Source organism: Callorhinus ursinus, unplaced genomic scaffold (assembly GCF_003265705.2).
Source record: "Callorhinus ursinus isolate GAN/ISIS: 27379988/994484 unplaced genomic scaffold, GSC_fseal_2.0 scaffold10, whole genome shotgun sequence".
Lineage (NCBI taxonomy): Eukaryota > Metazoa > Chordata > Mammalia > Carnivora > Otariidae > Callorhinus > Callorhinus ursinus.
The window spans coordinates 24,035,833-24,056,454 of NW_027397072.1; the positions used below are offsets into that span (position 1 = coordinate 24,035,833).

General features: G+C 54.9%; 1 protein-coding gene across 1 annotated transcript in view; it reads right to left on the reverse strand.

The window, feature by feature from the left end:
- The window catches only part of ALK (ALK receptor tyrosine kinase), a 678,620-nt gene that overhangs the window by 26,727 nt on the left and 631,271 nt on the right, over positions 1-20,622 (reverse strand). The window contains exons 13-22 of the mRNA XM_025867990.2: positions 15,526-15,676; positions 10,275-10,406; positions 9,378-9,522; positions 6,806-6,988; positions 5,464-5,562; positions 4,813-4,965; positions 3,739-3,843; positions 1,733-1,919; positions 922-1,012; positions 745-809 (exon numbers count right to left, since the gene is read on the reverse strand). Coding sequence (XP_025723775.1) covers positions 745-809; positions 922-1,012; positions 1,733-1,919; positions 3,739-3,843; positions 4,813-4,965; positions 5,464-5,562; positions 6,806-6,988; positions 9,378-9,522; positions 10,275-10,406; positions 15,526-15,676 — 1,311 coding nt within the window. The remainder of the gene's footprint in view (positions 1-744; positions 810-921; positions 1,013-1,732; positions 1,920-3,738; positions 3,844-4,812; positions 4,966-5,463; positions 5,563-6,805; positions 6,989-9,377; positions 9,523-10,274; positions 10,407-15,525; positions 15,677-20,622) is intronic.

Here is a 20,622-nt window from a genome sequence, read left to right on the forward strand (position 1 = left end):
CTAATCGGAAAATACGTTACCCTTAGAGCTAGGGGCTGAGCCTGCTGGGCATCCCTCCTGTGGCCCCAGACCCCATGGGCACCTCACATCCTGTCCTGGCCTTATTCCCGTGCCACTTCCACGCGGGGGGGACGGACCCCAGGCCACCCCACTGTGTCTGGATGTTTGAGGCTCTCCAGCCTCGAGCGGGAGGCCACGAGCATGGTGAGATCTTAAGGTCAAACACCTGTGTCCTCTTGAAGGCGATCTGCTGTCAGAGCACATGCCCTCAGGGGCCCTGGGCACTAAGATTTCAAGTTAGGGGCCCCAGAAGCACACATGAAGGGTGCAAGCCAGCTGGTGTGGGACAGGGTGCGGTGGCCTCCAGCACGTTAGGGGCATACTTCCTTACACAAGATCTGAGAGCTGGGATTGGTGAGGGGCCTTGTGGAAGAGTTAGCGGGGGTGAAAGTATATCGTCCACTGTCAACAACTAGCATGCTCTATTAAGAGAAGGGGGAGCCCCACTGGATGACACAGGGGTGCTCGTTGAAGGCAGAGTGATATCCGTCGGATTATTAGGCCACAGAAATTTTTTTTCTTGGACAACCACCTGGGGCCATTTCACCCTGGTAAGATGGGTTAAGAATTTTAGGGAGTCTCCCGGGGGAGCGGAAGGGGACGCTGGAGGACGACACCGTGTCCCTCGGAGACTGACAGGAACGTCTAACAGGGGTGGGGGTGTCTCTCTGTGGCTTTATTTACCTGATAATCAGGGCTTCCATGAGGAAATCCAGTTCGTCCTGCTCAGAACACACTTCAGGCAGCGTCTGGGCACAGAAGGGGAGGGTGGGAAAGGAGAAGACTGTGAGCCGCAGCCCAGAGCTGAGGCCCACACAGACTGCCGGCCAAGGTCAGGCCCGCGATGGAGCTGCCTCTTACCTTTACGGCCACTTGCAGGGGGCTCGGGTCGCTGGGCACTCCGGACACCTGACCTTCATACACCTCCCCAAACGCACCGTGGCCCAGTCCCCTGTGCGCAGGAAAAGGCAAGGTGAGGCAGAGGGGGGCGGGCCACGAGAAAGAGACATACAAGAGGCGGGGGTCACGTACGCACTCAAGAGTAACACCCCCCACCTGGCTTGGCTAGACCATCCCAGGCCGCCACTGCGTTATCTGAAAACTGGCAAGAAAGGTTCCCACCAGGGATTCGGGACACTGGTTGAATGTTCATTCATTCAATGAAGACTAAGTCTTTGATATCCACCAGGGTCACAGAGGTGAAGAAGACACGGCCCTTCCCCAGGGAAAGGCTCCCACGCCCTGGGGAGGGACAGATCACTGGCAGACCCTCCTGTGGGGTGTGCTCAGTAAATGATGGAGGAGGGCATGGGGTGATCTGGAAGCTCAGAGGAGGGACACTTTGCTCCACCTGGAGAAGGAGGGGCCAGGAAGACTCGGGGAGGGAGCACTTGAGTGGCTTTTGAGGAATGCCCTGGCTCCCTCCCATGTGGTTCTCCTCTCGCTGTGCAAACCCCATGAATAGATGGGGTGTTAAAATAAACAACTACCTCCCCAAATGGCCCCAAACATTAAACGTTCTCCTCCCGGGAGGGTTGGAAATGCCTGAGAGGTGGCTTTGATGGCCTCTTGTGGCTAGAAGAATCCATGGTGCAGGGAAGACATCCAGCCCCCCTAGAACTCCTCCCCACTTGCCATCCCCCCTCCCCTAGTACAGCCGTGGAGCACTCACCGGATGAGGGTGATGTTTTTCCGAGGCACCTCCTTCAGGTCACTGATGGAGGAGGTCTTGCCAGCAAAGCAGTAGTTGGGGTTGTAGTCAGTCATGATGGTGGAAGTGCGGAGCTTGCTCAGCTTGTACTCAGGGCTCTGAAGCTCCATCTGCATGGCTTGCAGCTCCTGGTGCTTCCGGCGGTACACTACAGACAGATGAAGGTTAGCTGCAGTGTGGCCTGGACCAGGCAGCCTGGCCCCCGAAGCCCAGCACGGGCTGCCTCCTCCAGGAAGCCTTCCTGGATCTCCATCTCCTCCTCGGGGATCTAAACGTTTCCGTCACACTTAGTAATACTAACAAAATGAAAGATCATTTAAAGGAGATGTACAGTTTAAGATCATGTCAATGGAAAAGATTTTATTGTTTCATACAGGGACAGAAGCCCATTAGCTGGGGTCCTCTGAGAGGCAGACCCAAGATTCACCGTGCAAGGATTTCATTAGGGGAAATGGCTGAGTGGTGGTGGGGAGGGGCGCGGGCAGGCTGGGAGGGCCGTCAGGCGGTGTTGAAAGTCTGAATCCCAGTGTGGGAGCGTGAGGAAAGGTTGAGTGAGGACCTGCCATGCAATCTAAACAAGTTTCAGCAAGACTGCTGAAAGTTCTGAAGCCAAAGTCAGCTCTCAGAGGGGTCCCCTGTCTCCCAGGGATGGACCCGCCTCAGAGTCTCTGCTCAGCCCTGTCACCGGTGCAGCTGGGTGTCCTGGTCACTTGGGCTTCCTACAGCTAGAAACTGCCACGGACTGAAAAGGTCTCTCAACTGGTGCCTGAGGACGTGCGTGCATTCTAATCCCGCCTTCATTACTAGCAACTGAGCAACACTGACCAGGTCATGTGACCTCTTTGGCCCTCAGCCTCCTTCTCTGTAAGCAGGGACAGTAACTCCTGCCTGTCCCCTAAGCACCCCCACTCCCTATCCTTGGGGATGTCAGAATGAAATGAATTCACCAACGTAAAATGGTTTTGAAAAAGTCTCAAGAGCCCCACCGGGGGAAGGGACCATCATCACTGCTCTTACTCTCTATCTGTGAGAACATTCTGTAGGGCCAAGTCCACGGGAGGCAAGACGAAACTGTGATGCACGGGATGGATTCTGTTTTGAAAGCCCCATCCCGCTAGTTATGGGCCAGGGCAAGTGAGTCAACAGCTGTGTTCTCAGGGCCCTCCTCTCTGAAATGGACCAACCATGCTCATAGGGTCAAGTGAGGATTCAGTGAACTAAAAGGTGTAAATCACCTGGCACATGGTAAGTGTGCAGCAAGTGTTAGCTCTCATCATCCTGTCTCTCAGAAGGATGGCATCATATAGGAATAATGCCTGTTGCCCTCCCCCTGGCCACCCGCAGGTTCCCTTACCACCCGCCCCCAGCTCCCCAGGGGGGCTGTTCTAAAAGTGCCGTCCATGCTAAGCCTTCCCTTCTGCCTTCCTTCATGTCCCTGCCCACCTGCCCTGCACATTTCCAGCAGGAAGAGCCTGGCTAGACCTCGCTGAGCCCTCCGAGACCTGCCTATCAGCTCACCTGGGCTCACAGGCCTAACAGAAACACTTAGAAACCAACTTCGCGTTGCCTGCCCCACATGGGGAAGGGCGGGGCTGGAGGTGTTCCCTGGGGAGTGAGCCCAGCCAGGTGTCCCCTGGAGCCCAGGTCTGATGGCAGCTGGAAGTGAACTCTGGGGGTGGGGCGAGCTTTGGCTACTGTGTCCTCCTCTGCAGAGTGCCTCCAGAAGGCTCTACGGGGCATCGGGGTGTGGAATCAGCAGTTCCTCTAGGGAACCAAGGCGGTGCTGGGGGCTGGGGGAGGGGGCTTCGGTTTGAGGCTGGCCTGGGCTGCTGTAATCACCACCCACCCAGAGTGACACCTCTGCATCCACGGCAAAGCAGGAGATGCTGTTCTGTTCCACCAGACTGGCCTTCCTTGCCTCCCCCTGCCCCGCCTCCCTGGAAGCCCTGGGGCTCTGGCACACTCACCAATCATGATGCCTGAGAAAGCCAGGACCAGAGCGGCCACGAGGGCGGAGGTCACGACCGACAGGACCAGCGAGAGCGGCAGGTGGGGCTCTGGGGTGGGGGACACTGCAAGACAGGTCCCCGCGGGGCACTGGTGACAACACTGATCACCCTCTGAGCTAGCTCCAAGACAGAAATACCCTCCCCCGCCCGGACGGACCCCACCCGCTCCTCCCCCACTCCGGAGGCCTTCTTTGCGGAGGGCCAGGGCAGGCAGGGGGCTCATTCTGCCTTACAGCCTTCAGCAGTAGCTTTTGGGTGAGGGAACACATGGCAGGGATAAATATCAAATCCTGGACATTGATCCCCAACATCAAGTGCACAATGACACGAGGAGGGTGGGAAGGTGAGCCAGCAGAGGCTAAGGAAGAGCTTCAGTGGCCTTGGGTGACCACAGGCTCAGTACGACCCAGGAACAGAGGGTGCCCGTCAGTGACCCTGGGAGGCTGAGTTACTGCCCGGGGCCCAGGTGCACACCGGCACAGCCCCCCCCGGGGCATCCTGCCGGGTCCTGGACACTACATCTCACAAGGACATTGTCACTGGAACGCCCGGAGATGCAGGACACAGGGTGGGGAGGAGACGTGAAAGTGTCCCATGTGAACTGATGGAAACAAATGCGTTATTTCGTCTGGAGACTTGTAGGAGGAGGGAGACGGAGCTCGGGCTTCAAACCCCTGCAGCGCCTGAGAGGATCTGCAAGTCCAGCTTGCAAACTCTTGATGGGACAGCGTGCCTTGGGAGTGTGGAGGTTCCCGGCGCTGGGGTGTTCCAGTGCAGACAGGATGGCCCCTTGGTGGGGACGTGGGGCGGCACACTCTGGCTTAGGGGTGGGACAGGACACCTTAGGGCTCCTCTCACACACAGGTCCCTCTTCCCAGTCCTTAGAGCGCCCGTGTTGGGGCGGACAGATGGGGGTCAGAACGCTTACCGAACTGCATCTGAGGAGCCCCAGAATCGTGGACACCAGCTGCGGGCCTCCGTGGGCTCACACTCTGGGCCCCTTCCCTGTCACCGCCCTCACCGCCCCCTCACCGATGCAGGAGATGCCATCCTCAGCCAGCACTGTCCCGTGGTCACAGAAGCAGATGACCTTGTGGCTCTCGGGGTCCATGTGGCACTCGTCTCCCTCACAGTGGCTGCAGTTTAGATAATGCTTAATATTCACTTCCCCGTGGCCCTCCATCACTGGCGACAAGAAGGGAGGATCAGCCTGGGGTTGAGGCAGCGAGGACCACCCTGCACCCCGTTCCCGGCCTCTGTGTGTGCTTTGTCTCTAGCTGGTCAGTGTGGGGTCTCTGGCTCCTGCCCCCACGTCCCCCGGCCCCTGAGGGACCGCAGTGGGGAGGGAAGTCCCCCACGCAGCTGAAGGAGCTCAGACAGGGGACACGTGGCTGCACTGCTGTGGGCGGATGGGCGGCTCCGAGTGCATGCCCCTCTGGCGGGCTGGCCCAGGCCACGGGACTATTGCTGCGGCATTTTCTAGGACGGGCCTGCCTGAAAGTCAGTCTTCTGCCTGCATGTCCGGATCAGACCACACCTCCTGACTTCCAGAAAACGTGCTGAGACGAGCAGCGGGAAGACTTGCCTGTGAGGGACCCGTAATGGTGCCTTCATATCTTGGCTCTGTGTCAGGGGCCCTGAGGTTTGGTCTGGGCGGGAGAACAGGCCTGGCAGAGGGGATACCTTTTAGAGCGGGGGTATACAGGATGCCCAGCGGACTGATGAAGGAAACCCCGTCCTCCCCGTCCATCTCGGGGTCATTGTCTGAGGCCGCGTTGCCGCCTGTGCCAAACCAGAGAAGAGTTTAACGCAGAGAGGCAGGGGGCCCATGTCTCAACACATCTGCGTATCAGCGGGGCATGCGGGGCCTCAGGGCGGTGAAGGGCCTCAGGGCGGGGCGGTGGGGAGGGAAGGGAGGCCTGGGGCACAGGGGCGGCACTTGGGGTGGGGCTCGGGAGATGCTGGGTATGGGGGCCACCTTCCCCCCCGGGCTGGGCCAGCTCCTGCCGGGGAGTCCCCACCACTGCACTGGGGCTGCTTGGAAGCAGTTCGTGTGAATAAGGATCAGAAGCGGTCTCGTGTCCTCAGGCTGGACTAGCCCCTTGGTGCCTCCTCCAGAACTGGCCGGGCCAGTAGCACTGAGGAGTTGCTCTCCAGTCCCATCGGGTCAGGGTGAGACATGGGGGGATGGGCCCCTGTGCCTTTAGGCTCCTGTCCCTCCTTTCAGCTGGGCTGGGTTATCTTTGGGCTCCCCCCTCAGGCTCCTCCCCCCCCACCCCCAGAGTTTGGAAAAGAAGAGCATCTGGTTAATACAAGCATCTTACACACAGCGGAAAGCAAAACACAGACGGAACATCACAGTGCGTGCATGCATTGTGTCCTAATCTGTGGGGATGGTGGAGCCGCCGTTTCCCAGCCTCCCAGCCTCCCAGCCTCCCAGCCTCCCAGCTTCAGAAGCCTCTTGGGCTCTGCTCTGAAGCTCGGAGGAGAGCTGGGGCCAGTGGCCGGCTGCTGGCTGACCGGCTGGGCTGGGGCTGCCCCTCGGCATGGAGGGGGCAAAAGTTCTGGAAGCTGGTGGGCTGGGGCAGGGAAGGGAGAGGGAGTCTGTGAGGCCAGAGGCCACAAACCAGGCCCTTAAGGAGCTGGCTTGGCAAAGACTCAGGCCAGGACGTCCAAAGGGAGGCACGGGCCTGGGGAGCGTGGCCTCTAAGGTTCTCGTGGCAGCGCGACGTTAGGGGCAGCTCCGAGAACAGTCTAGGAAATCGAAGCCCTTCATCATTGGCTTTGGGGGAGGCGGGCATCAAGAACACAACTCAAGGCTCTGAAGCCTTGAGGCAGGATGCTGGCTCGAGAGCCAATACCCTGCCTCTGGCCGGTCCTATGGGGCTGAGAGGAAAGCGTGCATGGTGACATCACAGTCCACACTCGGGGTGGGTGGGGGAGGGCAGGCGAGGGCCAGGGAGAGGACAGGAGTGCCTAGGACTAAGAGGGAGGGAGTGACACCTTGAACACGAATCATCTTTACCTATATATCCTCCGCCTCCTCCACCTGAGGAGCACCCCCCTCCACCCCCTCCGAAACCCCCTCTTGTCTCCCACCCCCACTTCTTCATGGCCTGGGGGCAGGAATGTCCTCCGGTGGCGCCCTCCAGCAAAGATTTTCCAGACCAGAGCAAGGAAGTGTTATCATTCCAGCCACCTCCGCCACCTGCAGGAAGAGACAGAGAAAACCTCAAGCGAGAGGGTCCTGGCCAGGCTCGGTGCGTCCGCCGCGGGGACTCGGCGCAGGAGGCAGGACGCCGTGTGTGCTCGTGCTCTGAGGGTGCTCATTCCGGCTCCAGCGCCCAGCCCAGGGGGGCCTGGGGGCTTCGGAATCCACAGCTGGAAAAACAGCAGCGTGCCCTTGGCCCTAGTGAGACCGGCTTTGGCCTCAGCCATGCACAGCCAGTTGGGGCCGTGCTTCAGACCCCTGCTTCCCATCAGACCTTTGGATCAAAAGCTGGGGAGGGTGTTTGGTTAGGGGTGGGGACGTGGGGGGACGGGCAGCATGACAACTAAACTCATTCCTCTGCCTCTTCTCCATGCCCCAACTCCTGAAGTGCAGGGACTTTGTTTCATTAATGCTTCGCATCCCAACAAGGACTGGGACCTGCCAGTCCTTGGGCATCCAACTGTCAAAATCCTGCTGGGGTCACTGCAGTGGGGTTCCTCTGCAGGAATCCCAGACTAGGCCAGACAACCCGATGGGCTTTATTGTTTACTGGCTTTGAAACCCTGGGCCAGCACGTGCCCGTTCTGAGACTCGGTTTCCTCACCTATATCTTGGATATAGTAAGACTTGCCTCATTGGGTTGATGTTCAGACCGGAGGGGACAGTGGGCATGGCTGACGCTTCCTAAACCACGACAGGTAGGGACGGTTGGGCATCAGAAGTAGAACCCAAGTGTGAAGAGGTCTTCACACTCTGAAGCTTTGTCTTGCTTGACTGCTTCTAAAGAGCTGCTCCAAGGTCAGGTACAGGGAAGATGAGGGTGGGGAGGGGGTTGAGGGAAGGGGTGGGCAGGCCCCTGTGATGGCAGCCACTGGAGCTGTGCTTTCCAACGGGCCTGGGGCTGAGGTTGAATGCAACTTTATCTTAAGGCCACAGGCTAACCAGAATCAATCACTCATGCAGGCCCTTGAGATTCCAGGACCCTCTTTGTCTCCACCTATATTGTTTCCTATGACATTTCAACAGGGGGTCTTACTCCAAAAGACCCCACAGTACTTCCGTTCCAGCAGGTGATGGATGGTGAGGACCTGGAGAAACAGTAGTGCATGGGTCTGCAGAACCACGAGGGTTAACTGGCCTGGGCCGGTTAAGGGCCTTCTGGAAGAATGTGTGGCAGAGGCTCTTCTGGGCCCTGAGGGGGCAGCAGAGGGACGTCTAGGTGAGGAGCTGCGGCTGGAGATCAGTACTGTGCTAAAGAGAAAGAGCCGGGTTTTAGGACCCGAGGCCAAGGTCAGGAACAAGCTTGGTCTAGAACAGGGACGATCAGAACTGAATTGAGGCCCCCAGGCAAATCAGCTTTGGAAGCTGCAGGCCTGTGGCGTCCGGCTTGGTTTTCAAGCGTCTGGCCTCCCTTCGGCCAGCCAGAGGGTGGCGTGTGGGCCTTTCAGGGCCGTTGATGTCTCATGGCAAAGAGAAGCCCCCTCAGCAAACTTAGGGACCTAAAGTGGGCCATGAGGGTGGTAAATAAATTAGGATGACCTGGCCCTGATACCGTGTCTGCCACTCCACCCTGTGCCCAGCGCAGTCCCTGGCTGAGGGGATTTCTGATCTCCCACTCCGTCTTACAGCTTTTAAGCAAAGAAAACAACCTGCAGGGGTGCCAAGAATAGTGCTGGATTGTCCTCACCGAGACCACAACCCCTATTTCTATGCTTCCTTCTCTTCTAGCCATCTCTCACTTGAAGGGAAAGTTTGAGTATTTGTTTAATTAACCTCGAATCTTAAATGCCTCCAAAGATCCTTGGTCTGACTGTGGAGAAAAGAAAATACAAAACTGAACTGCGTTTCCTCTTCGGACATGGCTGGCTTCAGAGGAATCTGAATTCACACCCCCTTCGTGTCTGTCTCCAGGTTCTGTGTGGCTGCCTCTGACTCTCGAGCATGGATTGCCAAACCATGGAGGTTCCTGAAGGAGCTTTTGCAGTGAGACGTGCGAGCTGGTAGCCCCGGGCCTGGAGGCACCAACCACAGGGCCTGGGAGGCCTGACTCTGCCCGCACTTCTTCCATCTGCTCACATCCTGCTGCATTTGAGGAAACCCAGGGAGGCTGGGCTGCCCGTCCCAAAGCGGCTGCCTGTCTCCTGTGCCCGGTGACCTCTGCAATTCAAACCTCATGTCTGCAGAGATGCCTCCACGTCCCCAAGCTGTGGCCCGCCCTTCCTCCCTCCCTCGACGTGGGTACTAGTATCCAGGGCTCCCAGCTTCTCAAGCACCAGCAACTGAGACACAGGTGTGTGATGGCGGCCGGCCGAGCCCGAGCTCATGCAGTCCTGGGGGCCTGTCCTGGGGGTCAGTTCCGGGGAAGCGCAGGCTTGCAGCGCCTTACCTGCGGCTCCGGAGTTGCCATTCAACCCCAGAACTGAGGAGTTATTCTCCAGTCTCTCTGGGTGGAACATGTCTGTCTTGGCCCCATAAGCCCTGCCGCCACCGCCGGCTGCAATGATCAGGGGCACTGGCACGCCATCCTTCATCTGCCGGGGAGACGATCATCAGAGATTGAGAAAGTAAGCAGGGCTCCCACTCTGGGGACCCCCGAGCCATTGCAGTGTTTAAAGTGTCAGAGTGTTGGCTGGGCCGTGGGTGACATCCCGGTGGTCTGGGGGCTCTGACCTCATGTTCCAGCCACCCATCCGCCCTCACCCGCCCCCAGCTCCCATATCCGTCGGGGTCCAGTCAGAGAAGCAAAAGCACCAGGAGATCTAAATATATGAATACCAGGAGGCAGGGATGGATCTTTTCCTGAAGCTGCTCACACTAGCCTCAGAGGACTGGGTGCTGGTGCTTAGAAGCACGTCTCTCTCCTCCCCCTTCCCTCCCCACTCTCCGGGGTCTCTGGCTCTAACCTCCACAACTTCAAGATTAAGCCCTCAGCACCACTGTCCTGGTGGGAGGACCTAGCAGATGCCTTTGACTGCTTTTGAGCATGTCAGAAAAGGCCACCATGGGGCAGGGGAGGGCACCGTGGGACCCTCTGGAACTCTGAGGCAGGGACGACAAGGCCTGCATGGGGCCATCGGGCTGGTATGTCAGCAAGAGAAGAACCTGCCTTTTCTGGGACAGACAGGGACCCCTACATCCGTCTGCGCCTCGCTTTGCTCCTCTTTAGATGGGGCTAAGGACACCTGAGGTGCTCCATTCCCAGGGCGGTCGTGAGGACCCGGCATGACGGATCCATGACTCGCGGAAGTCACCGCCCATGGCGAGCTCTGGCAGCTGGCCTTACCTTGAACACGTAGGTGGCTCCACCTCCTCCTCCACCCCCTCCTGCCCACTCATGCACGCTTCTGTTCACGCGGATTTCTTCTTCTATCACATTGTTCTCTCCAATGCAGACTTTCTGGATTAATCGGTTCGTCTGGAGAAACAAAAAGCACCTCAGGTTGGTGCCCAAGGTTCTCTACTTCCCAGCAGACAGACCTTCTGTGCTTCATGATAGGCTCTGACGACCTCTCAAATAGCTGACAGTTGAGTTGAAGAGATAGAGATAGATATATGACATATATCTGTAGATAAATCAATATCTATATTTATACACACACACACTCACACATAACTGTCCCTAGAGCGTATTAGAGAAAGAGCATAGGATAGCTTAGATAGAAAATGCAGGAAGTTGGGGCACAACAAGCAACTTTGTTGCTGACTGGCGGTCAAGGAGGACTGCCTGTAGGAGGTGGTATTTAGTTCGACCTTGAAGCACAGGGAGATTTTAAAACAGAAAATGGGGGAAAGTCAGAGCAACCCAGAGGAAGAGAGTAGCATGAGCCCAGAGAGAAGCAGGTGAGGGGGGATTGGGGGATTTGGGGAAAAGTACAAGAGTCTCTTTGGTTCAGAAAAGTCCACTTTAGGACAGAGAGACAGTCCAGGAGGACCTGTTAGGATCCTCTGGACTCTGAAGAAGGGATGACAAAAGCCCTGGTTTGCGAGGTAGGGCTGGAGGGGGTGAGGGAATTCAACTGGACAGTCAGATAATGGCCAGAAGACTTGACTACAATCAGACTGCATTCTCTAGGCGGTGGTGAGCCATTGAAGGTTTTTTGAGAAGCTGCAGTTTTGAAGTATCATGGGAAGAGAACACAGCAGTGCGAGCCAGGCTCAGATTTATCCCCAGCCCATCTATGTGAAAATCATTTCTCCATTTTGGACATCTCTTCCCTCCCATCTAAGGTCTCACTTCTTGCCTCCAGAAATCCCCCAACACGACCTGAAATGGAGCTGTGTCCATCATGGAGAACAGGGTGCAACCCCAGGAATCTGCAGACACCGCTGGGTGCCTAAGGAGAAGGTGCTCAACCTCTCTGACCTCCAGGTGTGGAATGGGCAGGCCGTATGTACTTAGGAGAGGTGTCTAGGATGGTGTCTCCTGTGTTAGGGACTGAATAAACAGCGGCTATTATTTCACATGGTCTCGGTGTGCACCCAGGCATCTGGGAGTCCCTGGGGATGTGCAGGAAATCCCTGTGACCCAGAATCCGGGAATCCCTGAATAAAGGGGGAGGGCTTCAGGAAGAACCAGCCCGCTTGTCGGGCACAGCAGCTAAGAAGAACGCTCCAAATATCCACCCGAATTCGGAGGAAAATGGCTTTTCTTTCACTTATTAGAAAAAAAGGCCAATAAAACATCACATTTCCATTGACTGCTGCTGTGTAACCAGCCAGTGGACATGCCAATTCATCTTGAGCCACTCCTTATGCAAAAGCACTCAGGGGTGCAGGCAATGAGTACTAGAGAAATTTCCAGATAAATAGCCAAGATGCAATTTGTTTTAAGGCATTTTGGATTTAATGATGGAAATAATTTGATATTTCTTAGAGTGGATTTAGTGTGGGTGGGAAGGTTCTGAATTGCTATTGTAGAGGGCTGACATTTCTCCTGTGTGTTTGTGCAGTGCTGTCTGGGTGGGGAGTGCGGGGGGGGGCAGTGCTGGGAGGAAACCCTGCTAACTGCTGTGGGGTGGGCATGAGAAGCTGGGGGCATGCCCAGAGGGCTGAGCCCGGGGGCAGGGGACACAAATGTGAGCTGTCCACCAGGCAGAGCGGAGCACAAAATACAGGGTCCAATCTGGCTTCTTGACTGAAGATGGAGATTTGCTGAGCCATGTTGGGTGAGGCACCTCACTTCCCCGGACCTGCCTCCTCCTGTGTAAATCGAGGGGCTGTCCAGTCTGAACCAGTGGTACGAAGAAGGTCCATCCCTTTAGACCCTGCTCTCCTCCTCCTCTCTGTCCAGCGGCAGTGGGGTCTCCACCCTTTGGGGATGCCCTCTTCCTGTGAACAGAATCTGCTGATGGCTAGGAATTGCAGGAGTGGGAAGGAGGGAGCAGGCGGGCTGGGGAATGGCCTTTCCTCTAATGAGAGCCCAGACTCACGCCCATCCCCCCGCTGCCCATCTCCATTGGCTACCAGAAGTCTCCACCTGGCTGTCTGCCAGACCTCTCCTAACCGTGCCCCCAAACCTGCTCCTTCCACACCATTCCCAGCTCAGGTGACGGCAGCTCCCTCGTTCCCATGGTTCAAGTGCAATTCTTGGAGTCATCCTTGATCCTTTCTTTGTCTCAGTTCTTCATCTAGTTGGGCAGGAAATCCTTCTTGATTTTGCATTCCAAATATGCCCAGAATTCAGCCACTGTTGCCATCTTTATCCAAGCCACCATCATCTCTTGCCCAGACTAATGCAGTAACCACTGAATTCATTGTGCTGACTCTTCCCTTGGTCCCAAGCAGGCTATGACGGCCAGAGTGGGTCTTACAATATGCAAATCACGGCAGGCTCCCTATCCCACCTTATTCCCACCTTTAGGCTCAAAACCCTCCTATGGCTTAAAAATGTCCTGATGGTGGCCTGATCACCTCATCTCTCACCAACTCTCCCTCTTGCTCCCCGCACTCACCCCAGCCGATTGAGAGTACACCAGGCACTCTCCCACCTCAACGCCTTGGCTTCTGCTTGGCTAGCACCCCCAGATATGTTCCTGGTTCAATTCCTTTCAGAACTCTGCTCGGCTGTCATTTGTTCAATAGGCTTCCGTCGACCACCCCATCTATAATTGCAACCTGCCCTACACACCTGACTCTTGTTACCCTACTTCTGTTCACTTTCACTTCTGGGTGTTTTGATTGACTAATATTACTAGTCCTTGTTCATCCCTCTTCCCCCAGTGGGAATGTTAGCTCCTTCAGAGCAAAGATCTTTCTTTTGTTTATGGATCTATCTCAAGTTGCTAGAACTGCGACTGGCACATAGAAGGATACTTGATAGATATTTGCTGACTACATTTGAATGAATTGGGGACTGTCTGGGTATGCGCTGACCCTCACAATATTTGCCTTTCGAGTGATGGTAGTTGTGAAACGTAACACTTAGACCAGTGGTTTTGCTCCCCTGGGGACATCTGGCAAGATCTGGACACATTTTTGATCGTTAATACTGGGGGATGCTACTGGCATTGGGGGGATAGAAGCCAGGGATGCTGCTGGAGAGCCTACAGTGCCCACAACAGTCACCCACAACAAAGACTCATCTGCTCCAAAATGTTAAGAGTGCTGATGTCAAGAAACCCATGCCACCAGGTCTGGTGGTCATGCCACCCTATGAGGCTTGGGAGAAATTGAAGAAGCTGTGGCTGAGGGGGTTTCCAGCTGCTGGAGCCCATCCCAGGCTCAGGTGAGGCCAGGCACAAAGGAAGAGCAGCTCCACAGAGATGTCCTGTTGAACCGGGAGAGCTGCCAAATCCTGCAGTTTAATTCTTAGAGTGCACTCCCTTCTTTAGAGGATCCTCTTTAGGCACCGTTTTTCTGCCTAGAGAAGACTGCAGATTGAGGGAGTACCATAAAAGATCTTTCTTTCTCTCTCTCCCAGTGACTCCTGCAGGAGGAGGCGTGGAGCCACAGGGAAGACCCATGACTTACCCCCCGCCCCCGCCCCGCCCCGCCCCGCCCCGCCCCGTCCCTGCTATGCCCGGCCCCACCAGTAGGGGGCTGGAAGAGAATGGGCTTCTTTAGAACTCTCCCTGTGCATTCACAAAGTTCAAGAGCAAGTAGGTTGATTAATAAAATGATAAAGGGCAGCAGCCCCGAGGAACAAGTAGATTACAATTGAATTAAAAAAAAAAAAAGGACTTGGTCCTGTGAAAAGACATAACTGATTACAATCCAATCAAGTAAAAGTCCCTTGCAGAAGTCAATGCAATCTTTCTGCTTAGATGAAAGGATTACATTAGCACTCGATACATTCCTGTGGAAATTACAGCAGCCTGTAACTTAATGACTTAATATATTATACCAGCCTCGAAAGTCCTGATTATAGTTGCTAAATAAAAGTTGGAGTCCAGACATTTCTCACGTGCAAGGTTGCACCTGCTGAGCTTACTCCTGTTGCTCTGTTTTAACCCTGTCGGGGGTGGGGGTCGGGGGGGTGCTGTGCTTTCCTCCTTGCTCCCAGCCTGGGGCCCAGCTTTTAAGAGTCCTGAATTTATTTTGTGGCATTGTACTGCTTTCTGGGTAGTCCTGGTTCCCACATCTGTTCCCCAAGGCTACTCTTGAATGAGCTCTTGCAGAAGGGGCGCTGGATCCTGGGCACTAGAACCCAGCTCCCTGCCCTGGCCCCACCCTGGGTGGAAGTTGGCCTTCAGAGGAGGGTGGGGCCTGGCCTTCTGGTGCTGAGTTCTGCCAGGACAGCCCGCACCACCAGGGACCTCTCTCCCCCAACACAGACAAGAGGCAAACAACTGGGATGCCTGGAGTCTCCACAGCTGCTGCTTTGTCAGTCTTCAAAGTCTGATTCTCCTGGTATTTTAGACCACCACCGGCTTTCTCAAGTCCCGCTGTTGGAGCGCTCCCTGTTTAACAGGTGGATACCCCAATGGGGTCAGAAACCAGAAGGACAGGCTGTCTCTGCGGCTGCAGAGGATGGCAGTCTGGCTTGTCCGATGATGGGCTCTCAGTGGGAAAAGGGCATAGAAACTGAGGCCTAAGCAAGCGCCCAGCACAGCACAAGCAGGAGCCAGAGTCCCTACTCCATGCTGCATTGTGAGCGGCTTTTGAAAAGTCCCTTCCCTTCTGTACTCTTGATTTTCTCAACTGTAATATGTCCTGTTTATAATAATAGGACTAAAGCCCATGGTGCCCCAGCAAGAAAGTTTAGGAGATGGGCTTTAGCTTGTAGTCTGCTGAAAAGAACCACCATTTACCCATTCAAGTAGGATCCAGTTCTTTAGTTTTAAGGGTTACTTTTGAAACCCATCCCTCAGCCTTGGTCCCTGTGGGGATGTGAACCCCCAACAGCCATACCACCCCCTTTCTCATATACCCTAATGGGCCCGGAAAGGGAGGGGCATTGGTAGGCAGGACGAGGGGTGAGTCCTGCCATCTTCAAATATGAGCTCCCAGAAGGAGGGTATCTAGCGTTGATGCCCTCCGAAGGGCCACTAGGTCCCGGTAAGTGTGAAGCAGAGGTCCCTGCTCTGGGCACTTACGCTGGGGCAGGCGTCTTCCCCCTGTTGTCCAACCAGGATATACAGTGTGTCGCCCTTCTCCAGGTTGAAGATGCCCAGCACAGACACGCCGTGGGACCGCATCATGGTGTTCTTCCCGCCTTTCCCACCGGCAGCTCCGTAGCCTGAGATGCTGCAACAGAACAGAGCACATGAAGACTGATTCCCTTCCTGCCAACCCAGCAGCTCCTAGTGGGTTCTGTGCGCCATTGTGGTCCTGAAGGTTCTCCCCCTCCACCTCACATCAGCCCATGAGGTCAGCAAGGAGGCTTCCTCTCCCCATGGTCAGGAGTCCGGTTTACAGAGGGATAGGGAAATGCCTCATTCCCAGGGCCAGGGAGTAAAGAACTAGTACGGGGTGCAAGAGAGAAAGAGAGGGAGAGGAGAGGGAAGATGGGGAGAGTCTGTTTTAATGGAGGGGTCGTTGGGGTGATGCTTTCCTGAATACCTGCAATGTCCCATTACGGTTTCTCTCCCCGTCTGAGATCAAAGGACTCATGTGATCTTAGACAAATGACTTTGTCTAACTTTCCTGTTCCACATCTGTAAAATGGGGATAGTAAGCGCACCTACATTCTAGCATGTGTGTGTGTGAGATTAAAGGAATTAAGACATGGAGCCATAGAATTGTCGCTGACACATAATAAGTTATTCCATAGTATTATACAATATATATTATTACATTTTATACTGGTGGAAGTCGCAGTAATTGACTGGGTATACAGTTTTCAAGTTTTCTCCCCGGGTCTAGACACAAGGAAGTCGCACATGGAATGACCAAGGTGAGCAGTGTTTTTGAGCGCAGACTAGTAGTAACTAGTAGTCCATCCCACTAGTAACTCTCTCTAGAGCCATGTGCGTACAGAAAACAACCAGTCATGATGAATAAAAACAGAGTGGGGGGAGTGCAGGATTATTTCTGTGCCTCTTAGGTTGTTGAGATGGGAGTCGCCCAAGAATGGGAGGAGAACTCAACTGGTGAACCTTATCAGAAAAGCAGTATGTCTTGAAGACAGCTACACACCAGCTACAAATGCCTCCCCAGAGACCATCTGCCAGGGAAAGGTCTTGGGAGGTGTTCATGTCTCCGTGTATTCAGATGCAAGGTCCTTTATAGAAAGCATTCAGGGAGATATGTGAGGCGGTTTTGTACATGTGCACACGTGGTGGCTTCTCCCCTGTAATTCTAGGAAATGTACCATGTTCCAAGCATGCGAGGGGCCTCCTGGGGGCTCTCCTAAGGCAGAGCTGAGCCCGTCTGTGCAGGGAGAAGCCTGGAGGGCTGGCAGATTGCTAATGTGGCAGGTGAAGAACAGAGGTCTCTGTGCAATGCCACGGAGAGTCTGATGTCTGTCACCCTGTTGGTGGCCAGACACTGAGTGGAGCTCACTGAAGGCTGACACGGCTCAAGGCTGTGTGCATAAGGGGAGACTGGAGATGGGCTTCAGCTCCTCATGGGGCTTCCAAAGAAACTGGAGAGACAGTTATGTTATGAAAAGAGAAGTCTCACCTTAAGGATGGCTATATTAGGGAGGCAAAGAGACTCCGGGGTTCTATGACCAGAGCGGACCATTTCCTAGCTGTGTGTCCTCTTGGAGTCCCAGCCTCTTCTGTAGTCAAAGAAGAACCGTATCTTCTCTGAACTCACAGGGTAGCAGAGAGGTTCAGCATCAAAAAGAGATCATGGGCGAAAGCCCTGAGAAAGTGACAGATCTCTGCGCAAAGTCAGGGCAGCTAGGTATTCAGGGCTTGGGAAGGGAGACGGGACTGTGACAGGCAGGGGAGCAGTATCACGCCACTGCTGGACATGGGGGGGGTGGCGGCAGAGCCAAAGGATGGGTAGGACTCTCACACACGCAGAAAGAGATGGAGGATAGGAGTCGGGCTTGCGTGAGCAGAAGTGAAGAGGCAGGAAAGCCTCCGGGGTGTGGCTGCAGAAGGTGGCTGGAGCAGGGAAGGGATGTAGCTCTGCCGAGTGGGGTAGGGGCTAGTTCCTGAGCGTCCTACAAGGGGGCAGGCAGGAATAGGACATCTCCCCAGTAGCCATAAATAGTAGCTGTTAGTAATTCACTTGACATATGAGGACACTGAGGCTCAGAGGGACTAAGTAACTCATCTGAGGCTACACAGCTGGCCACTGGCAGACCCTGGTCCAAGGCCCCCTCCCCTCAAAAAGACCATTTTCTCTCCAACATGCTGTGGCGAGACTTATCTGGTTACACGGCGAGGGTGGTCGGACACGCTACTGGCCCATCCTCGCTCCTGACTCATTAGAAATGGAGAAGGTGGCCAGGACTATTAAAAGACAGAGGGAAAAGGAAGGCGTATTGGTGACAGGAAAGCAGCTGGATTATTTAGCTCAGAGAAGGGAAGCCTGGGGCAGGGCAGGGGCGGGTGGTGGTGGGGTTCCAGGGATGGCCTGTGTAGAATCTAGAGAGAGGGTGTGGTTCCCCCCCCGCCCCCGCCTTGGTTCTGCTCATTACTCCGTATTTCCAGGGCTTTGTCAGGAGAAAATCCTTTCAACCTGAAGGTACGGTTTGCCTGGAAAACTGCTGCCCCAGACAGAGAGCTTGTCCTGCCCACTCGCGCTATGGCTGGGAGGTAAGCTATACCCTGCTCAGCCCTTTCTGCATCATTTGCATAGTCATTTGCATCAATCTGCATGCATTATGAATCATTCTGAACTCTTGCACATGATTAAATGTAGCCAAATTATTATATTTTAGAAGTTGTTTGTTCCTGGCTCCTTTTCCCTCACTAGCCCTTCTTTCCTATTTCTCCTGCCACCCCCACCCCCAAATAGGAACCACAGCCCCCAACCCCATCTAGGTCTAGACCTAGCTCTTGGCAATGAGGTGGGAAGCAAAGAGGACTGAGTTCTGAGTCATATACCCGGTGCTCTGCTGGCTGTGTGACTTGGGGCAAGCTGGTTAACCTCCAGGAGCTTCAGCTTCCCCACCGAGGGGAAAAAGGAGGACAAGGAACCCTGCCCTTATGAGGAGAAGTAATGGATTTGAAAAGACTGCACACGGATGCCAAGTGCAAGGTGGGACTCTAGGCTGGGTCAGCTCTACAGAGTAGATAGTAGAGCTTGGCCACCAGCTGCCAGCAGCCGCATTTTACTTTCCTGTGTGGGTCTCTGCCCCATGTTTCCGACCTGGACTAGGGGTTGGCTTAAAGCCAGGGGAGCATGCAACCGCTCGCCTGGACTAATTGTAGGAGAAGCAGGGCCTTCCTCGTCAGCCCTCTGAGGCCTGACATCCCACCATACAGCTGCATTCCTTTGGAAGCTTCTAGTCTCCCATCCAGGTCACTACTTACAATGCTGATCTCTGGAGTGGGCTGTGCCACAGTGAGAAAAGCATGGATGGGCTTGAATGCAGACAGAATTGGATCCAAATCCAAGCTGTTTCGCAAGCCCCGGGGTGGATGAGGCACCTCCCTCCCAGGTGCTGACCCCGCACTCCGCCGACCCTGAGAGCAGGTGCCTTCGTAAATTTTGTGCCTGAGGCACCTTGCTTACCTCTCCTGGTCCTGGCCCCTGGTCCCTGACACACAAACTCGTGCCAGAATAATAACCTCAGCCTGACTCTCTGAAGCATCTCCCCCATCCCTTGTAAACAATTTATTTTTAATGGTTGACAAACGATAACAAATTAATATACCTGCCACTCAAGTGGGGAAAATGACTTGCAGTGCTTCCAATTTACTGGAAATTACAAGATACTGTTCTTGATGAGCTGATGCTATAATTTTTGTTGTTGTTGTTGTTGTTGTTTGTTTTTCCTCATCTCAATCCATGCCCCCTGGTCAGAATGGATGTTTATTGGGTTTACGTTTTATGTTATTGACTCTGAGCCATTTTTACCTGATGTAATTGAGTGGTGAATCTTTTTAAAATAAAGAATTAGCGGGGCGGAGCAAGATGGCGGAGGAGTAGGAGACCTGGATTTTGTCTGGGCTCAGGAATTCAGATGAATAGGGATCAAACCATTCTGAACACCTACAAACTCAACAGGAGATCGAAGAGAAGAAGAGTAACAACACTCAGAACAGAGAAGCGACCACTTACTGGAAGGTAGGACGTGCGGAAAAGTGAATCCGAGGCGATATTTGGGAGGATAGACGGCGGGGGAGGGGACCTCCATCGGCCGCTTCTGGCAAGTGCTAGAGCCGCGGAGCACAAAATCGGAACTTTTAGAAGTCGGCTCCGCGGAGGGACGTCGCTCCAGTGGCTAAGTGGGGGGCGGAACCCTCGCGGGACAGTGTGGTCTCAGGACCCTCAGGGTCACAGAAAGACCGGGGGTGCCTGAGTGCGGCAGAGCTCCCAGGGATTGGAGCGGGGAAGCCGGCTGCAGAGACGGAGCCGAGGCGCGGGCTCTCAGCTCGGGGTGGCCATAAACCGTGATCCGCGGCCCAGTCGGGCCACTGCTCCTCCAGCAGGGGCCCAACAAGCGGCAGATCCGGGGAGACTCCCCTTCCTCCCCTGGGAGGAGCGGCACGGGAGCGCACCGCAGGGATCTGCTGGGTTTGGGGACTCCACACGGGGTCGGGTGCCAGAGATAGAAATGTTCGGTCACAGGCCGGGTGAGCACGGAGTGCGGCTGGAGACCGGGGAGATGGGAGTGACTGCTTTTCTCTGGGGGCGCACTGAGGAGCGGGGCCCCGAGTTCTCAGCTCCTCTGGGTGGAGATTGGGAGGCCACCATTTTCACCCTGGTCCTCCAAAGCTGTACCGAGAGCTTGGAGGGAACAAAAGCTCCTGAGAGCAAACCGGAGCAGCTTGCTTAGCCTGGAATCACAAGGGCGGGGCAATTCCGCCTCTGGCAAAGACATTTGGGAACCATGGCAACAGGCCCCTCCCCCAGAAGATCAGCACGAACAGCCAGCAAGCCAAGACCAAGTTTACCGATCAAGGAGAACGGGAGAACTCCAGCGCTAGGGGAATACTGCACATAGAATTCATGGCTTTTATACCATAATTCATTAGTTTTTCAAAGTTAATTTTTTTAACTGTTTTTTTTGAATTTTTCTTTTTCCCTTTTTCAAACAACATCTTATCAATCCCTTTTAAAAAAAA